Genomic DNA, 12766 nt, shown 5'->3' on the forward strand with positions numbered 1-12766 from the left:
TGGGTAACATTAAAAGAAATGGTATTTTATAACTGTTACATTTTGTCATGTACAAGATAAAAGGTTTGTAGTTCCTGGAGTGACAAAGTCTTTTTGCAGCTCTTTTTAGATAACTACATTTTAAAAACCAAATACAGTTAAGATATGCAAGCAGGCTGTTCGTGTTCCCTTGCAGTCTACTTATATCCTGCTCCTTTTTTCTCTGCAGCCTTTTCCCAAGATTTGATTCCACTACAGTCACACATTTCATTCATCCTGAATTCCTCCTAAGTCGTGGTGTCTAGCATTTGCTCCCGAGTGGCTGTAGGCTCTCAGAGGCAGCTAGCCAGTACCAAGCATTGTGCACAAGGACTTAAGTAGAATTTAGGCCAGATAAATCTAGGCCACAGGCTCCACACTTTTTATGACAAGTCCCATTGTAATACTGTTTTTCCTCCTTGCTTTTGGTCTTTATACTTCAGAAATCCCTGCAGAGTGGATTTGTATGAGGATAAGAGTACACGTGCTCACACACGTATTTGTGTCTGCATTGTTAGAAAAGAAAAATCTTAATATTCAGCTTCCCCAAAGGCTCTTTGAACCCATACTGCTTACTTCCTTTTGAATCATCCAGTATAAGTTTATGTAACTAAGGGATATCTGGTTTGTGCCTTGCATTCACTGTTGTCAATAAGAGCATTGTGAAAATATGAAAACTATTAGAATATTTCTAACAGATAATAATATCATTTTATACATAGTGTATCTAATAATTCAGAATTTTAAAGTTGAAGTATAATTTTGTATAACTTGTACAAATACTGTCAAGTTGTATTTCTGATTGCACATAAATATGCCTTAAAACCGTGCTGAAGTTGCAATCAAAAGCTGTGAAGTTAGGAAATGAGAATTAAGTTTACTTAATCCTTATTTAGCGCTGTAATTTTTATCATAGATTTATTTTAACTAGAATTTCTCCACTGTATCCAAGTGCTACAAAAACATGAATGAATTTTGCAGAATTTACTTAAGATTGTGAAGGATAATTTTCTATGGAGACATAGTCAGATGAATGCCCAGTCTTTCACAAGTATTCATGTGGTTGAAGTGACAGGTATGACCCTTTTTTCACAAAAGTATGCCTTGGCCAAATTTGTTAGCATTTTTTGTCAACCCATCAAAAATGACATGCCTGGTGTGATGTCGTTGATCTCCTAGCTGCATATCAAGTGTCTTTGTAACAGTCTGAAGGCAATAGAGTCTCAGTGTGATGAGAAGGCTGCAATATTTTTTTTTTTAACAGCAAAACACTTTTGTTTTCCATAATCTCATGTTGGACACCACAGAACTGTTTTAAATAAAACTTATTTTAGGAAACAAAGAATGCTTGGGCTGATACGTGGCACAGAAATTTTTGCCCAGGTTGTTATGGTTTAGCAGTTGGAAGCAACTGAACAAAGAGCCTGTCATAGTTTAGCCCTGCTTGGGAGCAAGATATGCAGTCTCTCACTTGCTCCCCCCACTCTTCAAGGCAATAGGGAGAGATAATATAACAAAAGGCTCGAGGTTTGAGATGGGGATGGGGAGAGATCCTTAAAGTTACTGTTATGGGCAAAAAGACTTGACTTGGGGAAAACTATTTATTTATTATTATTAATAAAGCCAAAGCAGGATAATTAGAAGGAGAACAAAACAACTTCCTCCCACCCCTCCCTCTTCCCAGGCTTGACTTCATTTCCATTATCTCTACGTCCTTCCCCTCCCGAGCGGCACAGGGGGGAATAGGGAATGGGGGTTACAGTCAGTTAGTTCATCACATGTTGTTTTCTTCCTCCTCCGGGGAAGAACTCCTCACATTCCTCCCTTGCTCCATTGTGGGGTCTGTCCCATGGGCTACAGTCCTTCATGAACTGCTCCAGCGTGGGCTCCTTTTCCTCAGGGTACAGTCCCTCCAGAACAGCTGCCCCAGTGGGCCCTCCATGGGCCACAGCCTCCTTCAGGCATCCACCTGCCCTGACGTGGGGTCCTCCGTGGGCTGCAGGTGGATCTCTGCTCCTCCGTGGGCCTCCATGGCCTGCAGGGGGACGGCCAGCCTCAGCATGGTCGTCACCACAGGCTGCAGGGGAATCTTGGCCAGGAGCAGCATTACTCCTCCCCCTCCTTCTTCACTGACCTTGGCGTCTGCAGCCGTTCCTTTCACCAGAAATTCTTCACAACAGGCAGGCAGACGCCTCTCAGGTTCTCTTCACATCTCATCTCCTCTCCACTTCTTGCAGCCGGGCCGTGTCGGGCCCAGACGGCGGGAGGCCGGAGGGTGAGGCCTGCAAGGCCCACCAGACTTGCACCTCCCCCTCTCTGACCCTGCTTCTGCTTCTTCACGTCTTTTTTTTAATTTTTTTTTTTAATTTTTCCGCTTCTTAAATACATTATCGCAGTGGCGTTATCAGTGAACATTCTGGCACCAATGGGCTCGGCCTTGGCCAGCAGCGGGTCCGTCCTAGGCCCGCCCGAGGTTCCACCAGACAAAGGGGAAACTTCCAGCAGCTTCTCACAGAAGCTGCCACCGTAGCCTCTTCGCACTAAACAACACCAACACAGAGCCTTACATGGAAAATGTAAAACTAACCTTAATGGAAGGAAGTCCTTTTGTAATAAACTCGACTTTTCCTTAGTTCCATTTTTCTGTGTTCAAATTAGTCTAAGTTATAAAATAAGCAGCCTTTGAATGCAAAGATAAATCTGTTCCCTTTGCATTTTGTCTGTAAATGTAATTTTTACTATTTGTCTAGGAGCCCAGTGTAAGTGTAGCTACTGGAGTAAAATGTTATATGGATTTCCGCAAATACTTAAAGACACGTTTACAGTGTCTGTGGCTTCAAAAAGAGATGGAAGCAAGCCATTAAATGTTTTCTCCTTTGCTCTCGTTGCTGGAGGAGACTGAACTAGGCTCCAAGTTTCAGAGCTGGTAGTGGAAGTAATAAAATCCTCAAGAGAAGGTAAACTGGTCTGCCTGTGGCTAAGGCGGTCCTTGAACTTTTTTACTGGTTGATATTGACCACCTATTTAAAACAAAATACAGTTAATACAGGTACGATGTGAATAAACGTCTTTATAGTGCATTATATATTTATGATGCATATTGTGCATTATATTTATGATCAAGTTTAGGATTCATTGCTACTGCTCACAGTGTCTTTCTGACTAGCTAAGATTTATTATCCAGATTTTTCCAATAGGGGAACCTGGATCACATGAAAGAGTTGTTTGAAACTCACCAATTTATATATCTCAGCCCTGCACTGAGATTGTCACATACTATTGCTTAATGGCAGGTTTCACAAATTCTAATTATTATTGTTTTTTTTTCTTTCTAGGAAAAGTTATTGACGTTGATCATGGAATTATTTGTGAAAATGTGCCTATTATTACTCCGAATGGCGATGTGGTGGTTTCCAGACTAAACTTCAAAGTAAGATGATATGCAAGAATCTTCTGATTGTTGCCATCACATTAACATAAACAGCACAGAATTCATGTACCTTATGTTAAGTACTTGGAGGAGCGTATGGATAAAAGGGGAAGTCCAGAAAGGTAGGCATAGTAGCTCAGTAGAGGCAGACATATGTAGTTTATCCTGCTCAAAGAAAGAGAAGAGAGGATTTCTGGTGCTGTTGCCAGGTGGAAAAAAAAAAACTGAGATTTTCAAATGTGTATATAGGAGTCTGCATCCATCTTTACTTAATTTCAATTAAGCTGGGATGCTTTCCTCACATAGGTTTCTTTAAAAGTCTAAGTTCACAGCAGCAGTGAGAAAAATGAGTCTGTAGTTTTGCTTGATCACCACAAAGAGCAGTAGTACCTAATGGTTGACAGCATAGTTCACAAGCCCAACCATGGAGTCTGTACTCAGTGAAAACTTATCTTGTTTTTAAAAAGCTATTCCAGATACCACTTGGTACCTGCTCACAATTTTAATTGATTAACTTTACTCAATTACTCCCATATATATCCTGATCTTTCGTTCCAGTGCAGATGTTATAAGTTGAAGTTATCAGAATAATTCCAGCATGTCCTTTAATTTAGCTAAAGCTGAGTGTTCCTCTTGTCACCTCTGTTGGCATAGGAATTAGCAACTAGGAGGACAGGGTCATATCTATGGCAAAACTTGCAAAGGCTTCTGCATAGGAATTTCAGATGTGTAAAATTACAACTTTATGGTCAAGGAGACACTTATATTTATTTATTTGGCTTGAGAGACAAAACCAAGAAAAAATATAACATATTCAGTGTATTTGCATAAAGCATAGACAATGACATTGTGATTGTGCATATATACACTCATACATACACAGGGTAATAATCAAAATGAATAAAAACAAGTGCATCACAGCCAAAATAACCATGGTAATTGGGTGAGAAAAGGCAATGTGAACTAACTTTTCCAAATGATTTGATTGGGCTCCCGTAGCTTAAATTAATATCACTGATGGGCATAGCACTGCTCTGTATGCTGTTAACACCTTTGGACCTTATCTGCATTAGAATAGTTGGCTGTGGTGTATTGACGTTGTGATATAATCAGTGTAGTTCATAGAAATACTCAGGCATTATAGAAATTATTTTCATTATTTCAGCCCACATATTATATCTAATGCCACTGTTTTCAGAATAGTTGCATAAATGTGTGCAGGTAATTAATGAAATGGGTTGATAATTTGAAATAAATGCTCACATAACTCCTTCTAGGGGTCTTAGACTAACTTGTGCCATATATACTGCATGGTAACATCTTTGTTTTCATTGCTATTGTAGGTCCAGGAGGGAATGAATCTTTTAATTACTGGACCCAACGGCTGTGGAAAGAGTTCACTTTTCAGAATTTTAAGTGGTTTGTGGCCCGTGTATGAAGGAGTTCTCTACAAACCCCCTCCGCAGCACATGTTTTATATACCACAAAGGTATGTGTTTTGCTCAAAGTGATACCTTTTTTCTGGTTACGTGAGTTTTGACCCTCCTTCTCTCATTTTCAATGTGATATGTACAGCCAAGTTAAAAGGTGGTAGGCACAACCTTAGCTGTGTGGAGGGCACTAAAAAAAAAGATTCCTTCTTGTTGGTGATGCAAATCTGCAGTCATTGGAAAGGGTTCACATACATTCGTGGTGGAGCCTGTGCTCCCCTGATGACTAAAGACCTGGATAATTGGGATTATGGGAACAGGCTAGAATCTGAAAGAAATTTGAAATAGACCTAATAGATTTTAATTTTGATTTCACTTTAAAACCCAAGTTCAAAACAATTGAGAGTGTTTTGGTTCTTAAATGTTGAATTGTTCAAAATAATTTTCGAAACTTCAACTGTTACACTACAAGACCAGAATCCAATCCAATATTAATGGCAAATTGTTTTTTTTAGTAATATGTGCACAGTTCACTAAGGGAAATGGGGCTTTTTTGTGCTTTGTTTGTATTCTGACTTGCTGTTGGACTCTCAGAACATAATTTAATGCAGTTGATTCTAGAATATCTCCTTAGAGACTTCTAACTAGGTTGTTTTGCAAAAGCAAAATCAAACACTGAGAATCTTTGATTGCTTTCTGTAGTTCATTTCTTCCCATGGGCAAAAGAAGTACAGTTTGTAGTCTTGTTTAAAAAGTACAAGCTATTAAGCTGAATGGAAGATAATAACTGATGAGTAGATTTTCCTTGCTGCAGATGAAGGTAACAAAGAACATTTATCTATGATTTTTTTCAAATATATGTATGTTTTCTTGCTAGCCATTGTCATTTTTCTGAGCCACTTAAAGGTTTCATTCAGGAATTTGGAGAAAAATGCTTTATTAAATGTTTTTCAAAACAATATTTTAGAATTCCCATTGTGCAGGATAGTCTTAAAATCAGTTTTATTCTTAGGCAGAACAAAAGCTATTCTGAATTTTTTTTCTTGCAGAAAAAGAAACTCTTGCAGAGTTTCAGCCACTTCTGTCCCGTGTGTGATCCCAGTCCCTTCTTAGATCAACATCTGAGGCTGGCTTGCCTACAGCCCTTTGCCTTTACTTGTGTCCCCTTTATTCTGTGAAAGCAAACAGGCTCACATTGTGTTCAGGCCAATTTGCCAAAGTGCTGGTTAAGGGGACTGAATCTCATCTGCTGGGGTCTTCCCAGCAGATATTTCCCTAAATATGGTTCTTTGTTTCTCCTAAATTTGCAGTGCTGGGGGAGTTTGTCCAGCAGACCTCTTTGGAACATTTCAAAACTTTTGATCAGAAACTGAGATTCAGCCAGTGTCTGCAGCGCTCTGTGGCCGAAGCCATGTAGGGATTGGCATATCATCTTTGCAGTGTACCCTGAAGGTATCACTCGTACGCAGTCCCTCTTAATAGCATCCCTCAGGAGAAAGGGTGCTGCTGTGATATCTTTGAGACGTCTCCGTGATGTTGCCATGGCTCGGCTCTGTGGCTCTGTATGAGTTCTGCGCTCCTGGAGGTTTTTTTAGGCAGTACAGAAGTATTCCCTCCTCAAGGGATGGAGCAGTGTCTGGGTAAATGGGGCAGCAGTGAGTGACAGAGAGAGCTCTTCTGCAGAAGTGCTACACCTTAATTGTGGCTGAAGATTTTGAAGTCTGCTTTGGGGGACGGTTCATCTGTGTCAGAATGGGTTCTGTAGACTCATAAGTGTGGCCTGTCACTCAAAAGCATCTTGTCTTTGGAAAGGGACTGTGAGACTGAGTCTTGTTAGGGATTTGTGGGTGAATGTAGCTGAAGGTGTTAACAAAGGACAGCAATCAATCAGATTCGTTTGTTAGGATGTCCTTGAAGATCCTGAGTTGCTTTTTTGCCCAATATATTTGTTCTTTGAGCTTACAGAGTCTTAGATGAATATCTTAGACATCAAGAATTAGTTGAAGGAGACTCAGTTTTAAGTTGAAGTTTATAAGTTTCTGGACCATATTCGCAACAGATCTGCTGAAATTTTAGGGCTTTTATGTGGATTGCCTTATGTGGTGCAGGCAATTTTTTTCTGGCTATATTCCACTTCTGAGTGTTTTAACAGTTCGTTTAGTTATGTCCTAAATAAATTACACATTCGGTTGGTTTTTTTTTTGTCTGTCCCTGGCTCTAGAATGCATTTAGAATTTCTGTAGTGGGTTGTAAATTGTTCTGAAGTCCTGAAATTAAAGCAGCTTGTTTTCAAAGGTCCTGCTGGTGCAACCATTTTGGTTATTAAACCTGAGCAACTTGCTGCTTGGTCAGGATTACCTTCTGTTTGTTTATTTTTGTTAGATGTAATTCTAAAACTGCAGACTGGAGAAGATAGTGCTCTGCCTACATTGCATCATGCATATATTTCAGCATAACTTTAGGGAAAACTTATGTTCTGGACTGGGAGAATTTGGGAGGTGGTAGGATAATCTTTCTTTTGGTGGGCAGGTGAAAACTGTGGTGTAGCAGAAGGCTCTTGATGAATGTCTGTCAGAGCAGTGGATTAGAATGATGTCATTGCGTTTAAGTGTATACATTACATCTCTGCTCTAAGAACACGTGGGAGACTGCTCTCCATGAGTGGACACAGCTGGACACAGTGACCATTGAGCCTGGTAAGACCTTACTCCTGCATGCCTGTGGCTGAATTTATATCAGCCCTCTTTGAGTCAAATGTGGGAACCTCATCTGCACACAGTGAATGATGGAGAATACAGTGACGACCAAGTACCAAAATACTCCGCAGTAAATAGGAGCTCACTGGAAAGACTGTTTTTTCATGTCTGTTAGTAATGTTCCAGCATTTGTGCTATTTCAGAAATGCATGGGAAATCGTGTGTCTTTGCCGAGTTCAAAAGCTACACACAAAAGTATGATTTATTAAAAAGTGAATTATCTCATTCTATACTCCAAATTTCATCAGCACTGCAAACACTTTGTAGTTAGCTTTACTTAGCAGTATGTAGGCTTTTTAAAACAGAGCCTTAAGAATCCCTATCTTTTTATCTTTTTAGGTTGCTTAGCATCATTGTACTGCTTTTTTAGATTTTTGCCTCTGTGAACCATGGTGAAATTTTTTTCTTCTCCCCTTAAAAAGGGCCAAGCCATGCAGAATTTCTCCTTAATCAGGCACGGTTCTGGTTGATGCTGATGAGACAAAAACTGCCCTTTTGCCAGGCAGGGAGAGAGAAGCCCAGGGATTTCTGTGAGTGTGGCTCTGCCACTGTCTGTGACAGGCCTGTCACGGCCAGCAGAGGGTGGGCAGAAGGGAGGGAGGCTTTAAGCAGTCCAGCATCATATTGGTGCAAAAAGTAGCTTGTTTTCAATGCTAGGAACTAGTCGCAGCTCAACAAGTTGTCACATCTCATTGGAGCCTCAGTAACTGGCAGAGCGTGTGCTCTTACCCCTTCTTCAACTTCTCTGTCCCTCCTTTGCAAAGTAAAACTCATTTGTGTTAACCACCTCTTTGCATCCCTCTGTTAATTAAGTGGTAGCATGAATTAAAAACTAGATGTATGTGGGTACTCTACTTGGTAAGGAACCATGTTTCAAATAAGAATTCAGAAACATAATTTTAAATAATGAATAATTAACAAAAATATGTAGTGAGTAGCATGAGTACCAATGCTAGATATATGACCACAAGATGTATACCCAGGACTCTCAGAATGAAAGAATCTGTCGGTCCTTTCATAGTATATTAGCAGTGTATGTGAAGGTAGCCTGATTTCTCCAGACTGTGCCCTGTTCCTACTCGGTTTGTCTTAAACGTGGGAGGAGACTCCATCTCTGTAGAATTAGTGAGCTCCAGCCTACAGTGCCTCCTAACATTTACTCCTACTCTTCTTGCTCTCCGTTTTTTTTTCTTGCTCTCCAACAGTCTCAGCTTTTTCAGTTGCAAGGAAACAAATTCTGCACATGCTGGTTCTCATTTCCTTAGTTCTCCCTCATTATATAAACGCCAGCAGAATTTCACACCTACATACTTGCAGGTTACCTTGACAACACTACAGGAATAGTCCTCCATGTCTTTGCGCCGTAAAGCTGCAGTAAAGCTGTAATCACAACTCGGTTATTGATATAAATTATTCATCATTTTTTGCCAACTGTGTCTTACTGTCTTACTTGCATTGAGGAATGTCTCATGCAGTCCCTGTTGGTTCCATAACCTTCTGTCACCACTCTCCAGTCTTCCTAGCACAGCAGATACCTAAAATGTCCATCAGCATTTTCTCTGTCTTTCTTGAGGATTGATTCATTGATTTGCATTTGTAGAGCTCGGAGTGGTTCTTAATGCACTGTGCTTATTTCTCCTGGTCCATTGCTACTGTTTTTTCTCTCCAGCTTGCTTCTACTCTAGGGGTGTGTTTCTCCAGTATTATGCATAGTTTTTCTGTAATTCTGTGTGCCATTCTGGTAGAAATCCAACCCTGATCACTTTCTCAGCGGTCACAGTGACAGTCGAATTCTGTATTCTCTCTACCTTTCTAATGCTCATTCAAGTAGATCTCTAATATTTATTTCCTTCAACACCAGGCTTATCAGATGCTAAAATGGAGGCAACCAAATCAAATGTTGTTTGTTCTTAATCATTTAAGATTTAAATACCTATACCTTGCTGCCGCCTTATTAATGCTAGAATGGTATGGGACATAACAGTTTAAAAATCTATCTGTCCCTCCTAAGCTGTTTGGTTTTGCATACATCTGCTCTATTTCTGATGTTTTATCTGGGGTTCCTTTACAAGTCTTTTCCTGTCTGATGTTCTTCCTTCTGTATTCTAAAAATATCCTTGGCTGCTAAACAAAATTGCATCAGCTAGGAAGATATATTTCCTCTCCTTAGCTCTATTGAGCAATCCAAATGTCTGATGTGATTTACACAGTGGTCTAAGGATCTTAATCATGTGGGTGAAACCATGCAATAATATTTTGGTTCTAAGTTCTATAAATAACTAATAATAAAGTGATAAAATAAAAGTGGTTTTTACATTATAAGCACATGAAACTTTGAAAATCATAGCATGATTCAAACATTATCTTAAGCATGGAGTTAGTTAGCAGTGACCACTGTCATTAAAATGTGGTTGTTTCCTAAGACAATTCTTGATTACCTGGACAATTTAATCTTGCAACATTATTGCATTTCGGATACCCTATATTACATATGAAAGTATGTGCGTGTGTCGTATGTATATATATGGTTCTTCTTTATTAGCTTGTGGTCTGTTGGAGAAGTAGCCCAAGTGTAGTGCTGTGCAAATATGGCTCAGATGTCTCTATGCTGTGTTGCACATTTCTTGTCAGCTTCTACTGCTCTGTCTTTAACTATGATCCCTTTAACTGAGTCAGCTGGAGTTAAACTGTACTCTGCACATGCCAGCACCGCACTAGCGATTGTCGTTGCCCTTCAGCATTTTGCTGATAGTACACCACCACATTGGCTTGTTCCTCCAGAACTTTGCCATCAGTCCATGTCATGCTATACAGATATCTACTGCCTTCTGTCATACTTACTGTTATCAAGTTCATGGTGCTCCTTTAAAATATATTTATTTTCAAAGTTCACCACTTATCTGACAGATGAGAAGAAGGTCTGTGGTAGATAGCGTTAACACGAAATGTAACATAATGTACTTCAGTTATGCGTGCTATTTTGATATAGGTTTACTTTAACAAAGTGGCTGCTACTTTCTATCTTCTTTTTTCTTTTTTTGAATGAATCAAGCCAAGACAGGTTAAGTCAGTGTTCTGCTGTTGGTTAAAAAGTGTGGTCTTGCATCTGAGAGGGCTGTTAGGCTATCCTCTCAGCCAGGGCACAGCTTTTCCCATTTCATCTCACTGGTACTCGTATAGAGATACTTGCACTTCTTCCTGATTGAAGGAAGTCCTGTCTTGTCTCACCTAGAACAGAAAAGTTGTTGTCTTGGGGCCCTGTAGGTTACCTGAAGCTTTGCCTGCCAGGATCACTGGGAAACCTCTCTGTTTCCACTGAAAGGCTCACTCAGAGCCGTAAAGTTTGAAGGTTTTTAGTTAGGTCTATGTGATAACTGATCACAAGTAATGATAGTACCTCTTGGTAGCATTTGTCAACAAGATTCACCTATGCTAATAGTCAGAGGTGGAAAATGGCTTTATGGATTAATTGCTATTCCGCCTCAAGCCATGCAAGGTGCCTTCCTTACTGACCAGAGTCAGCTAATTAAAGCGCAGTTTACCAGTCTTTTCTGCTATTAGGCAAAGTGTTGCAGAAATCCCAGACTGAAGCCTTTAGTCCACTTGCTGCATTGAGGTTTAGTTTAGAATTAAAATGTATTTTAAATACATTTAAAAGGAAGGACTTGTAAAGGACTTCCAAAGGACTTCATCATGCTCTAGGGTTTTGGTCCCTCAATCTCTTCAGACTAGGAGTCTGTCTGGAACAAGCTGTGGCTATGGGAGATACCAAGAGGACTAAATGTGGGTGAGGAACTGAGATGTGTTGATACATACTCAACTTTTACTCCGTACGGAGACTAGTGCATTTCCTAGTGGGCACTTGTCTGAAGCACAGAAGCCAGTACCACACTTGACACAAATGAAGACCCTCATTGGTGAGTTTGAATCAGCAGGGAAGTCCAGGCTTGGTTTGATACAGAGGTTTCAGTATCATCTCTTATGTACTGGTGGTCTTTTCAGTTGAAGGAGGTTCTATTATTACTGCCTTGTGTATAGATGGATGGAGAGACTTCATTCTCCAGACTCATGGAGATGGCTCACTTAAAGGACAATGTGGTCATTTAACGTGGTGCAAGCCAAGTCCCTTTTATTTGTGATCCATAAAAGAACTTGAACATTCAGAGAACTGAGATCCATTCAGTAACTCATTGCATTCCTGCCATCACAGATACACAGATACATGTTAAAGTGCTGTCAGCTGCATAGCTGACATATACACCATGATGCATATGCAACTAAAAGGTGAAATCCATTCTTGTGATCAAAGCAGTATCCCTCCTATTTTGAATATTGCTTCAGTACTAAGCACATATATCTTGTTTTGGCTCCTGCACAAAAGTGGCTGTCACTAATAAGCAGAACTCGCTCCATTTGTGTTCTTCTGAGATGTTTTTCTCAACGTTAAAGAGCTAAGTTTTTGTCTGCGAGGATGCCCAGTTGCAGGAATACTTTTACTAGGATCTCTGGCAATCAGCTGCTCTGTGTTTCATAATGTATTTTGGACAGCATGTTCTTGTCAGCATGAGCTTGCAATGCTTCCACCATCCACTTGCTTCTTTTGACAGGATTTTGAATATCAAAAGTCCTCATTCAGCACCGATAATTACATGTTGCCTGTACCAACTTTCCAGGCATCCTTGTTATGTTCCAAACTCTTTATGGAACTCCATTTAAAAGCTAGGAAAACTAGACTTTGAAATTTTTTTTAGCTGCATTGTCAGGTTAAGCTTGACAAACATTTTATAAATACGAAGTCACTAAAGACATTATAAGAACTGAGTATGTGGCTAGTATTTATAGGATCTAGACAACAAAGCAACTGACAATCTATGTAATCTGTGCTAGGATCATTTTGCTCAGACAAACAGCTCGCTTGCCTTTAAAATTTAGTTTTGATAGCAGTGCCAGGGGAACAAATTCACCTCCAGGTTAACTGAGGACGCTGTGTAGCTTAGCAGTGGTGTGGACAAACTTGTGTGTTGGGGAGTAACCTGGTGGTTGTGTTTACAAGACCTAGTTTCTGCAGAGAAGCGCCATTACTGTGTCCAGCTTGAGCAGCTACCTCTAGCTTAAAGCCCTACACTGCAACT

The 12766-nt window shown here is 40.0% G+C and overlaps 1 protein-coding gene across 1 annotated transcript in view; it reads left to right on the plus strand.

Moving 5' to 3' along the window:
* Window positions 1-12766, plus strand: part of ABCD2 (ATP binding cassette subfamily D member 2) — a 46370-nt gene that overhangs the window by 11412 nt on the left and 22192 nt on the right. Inside the window, exons 5-6 of the mRNA XM_086746725.1 lie at window positions 3354-3448; window positions 4792-4937. Coding sequence (XP_086602851.1) covers window positions 3354-3448; window positions 4792-4937 — 241 coding nt within the window. The remainder of the gene's footprint in view (window positions 1-3353; window positions 3449-4791; window positions 4938-12766) is intronic.

The sequence above is a fragment of the Chlamydotis macqueenii genome, chromosome 1, assembly GCF_036417535.1.
Source record: "Chlamydotis macqueenii isolate bChlMac1 chromosome 1, bChlMac1.mat, whole genome shotgun sequence".
Classification (NCBI taxonomy): domain Eukaryota; kingdom Metazoa; phylum Chordata; class Aves; order Otidiformes; family Otididae; genus Chlamydotis; species Chlamydotis macqueenii.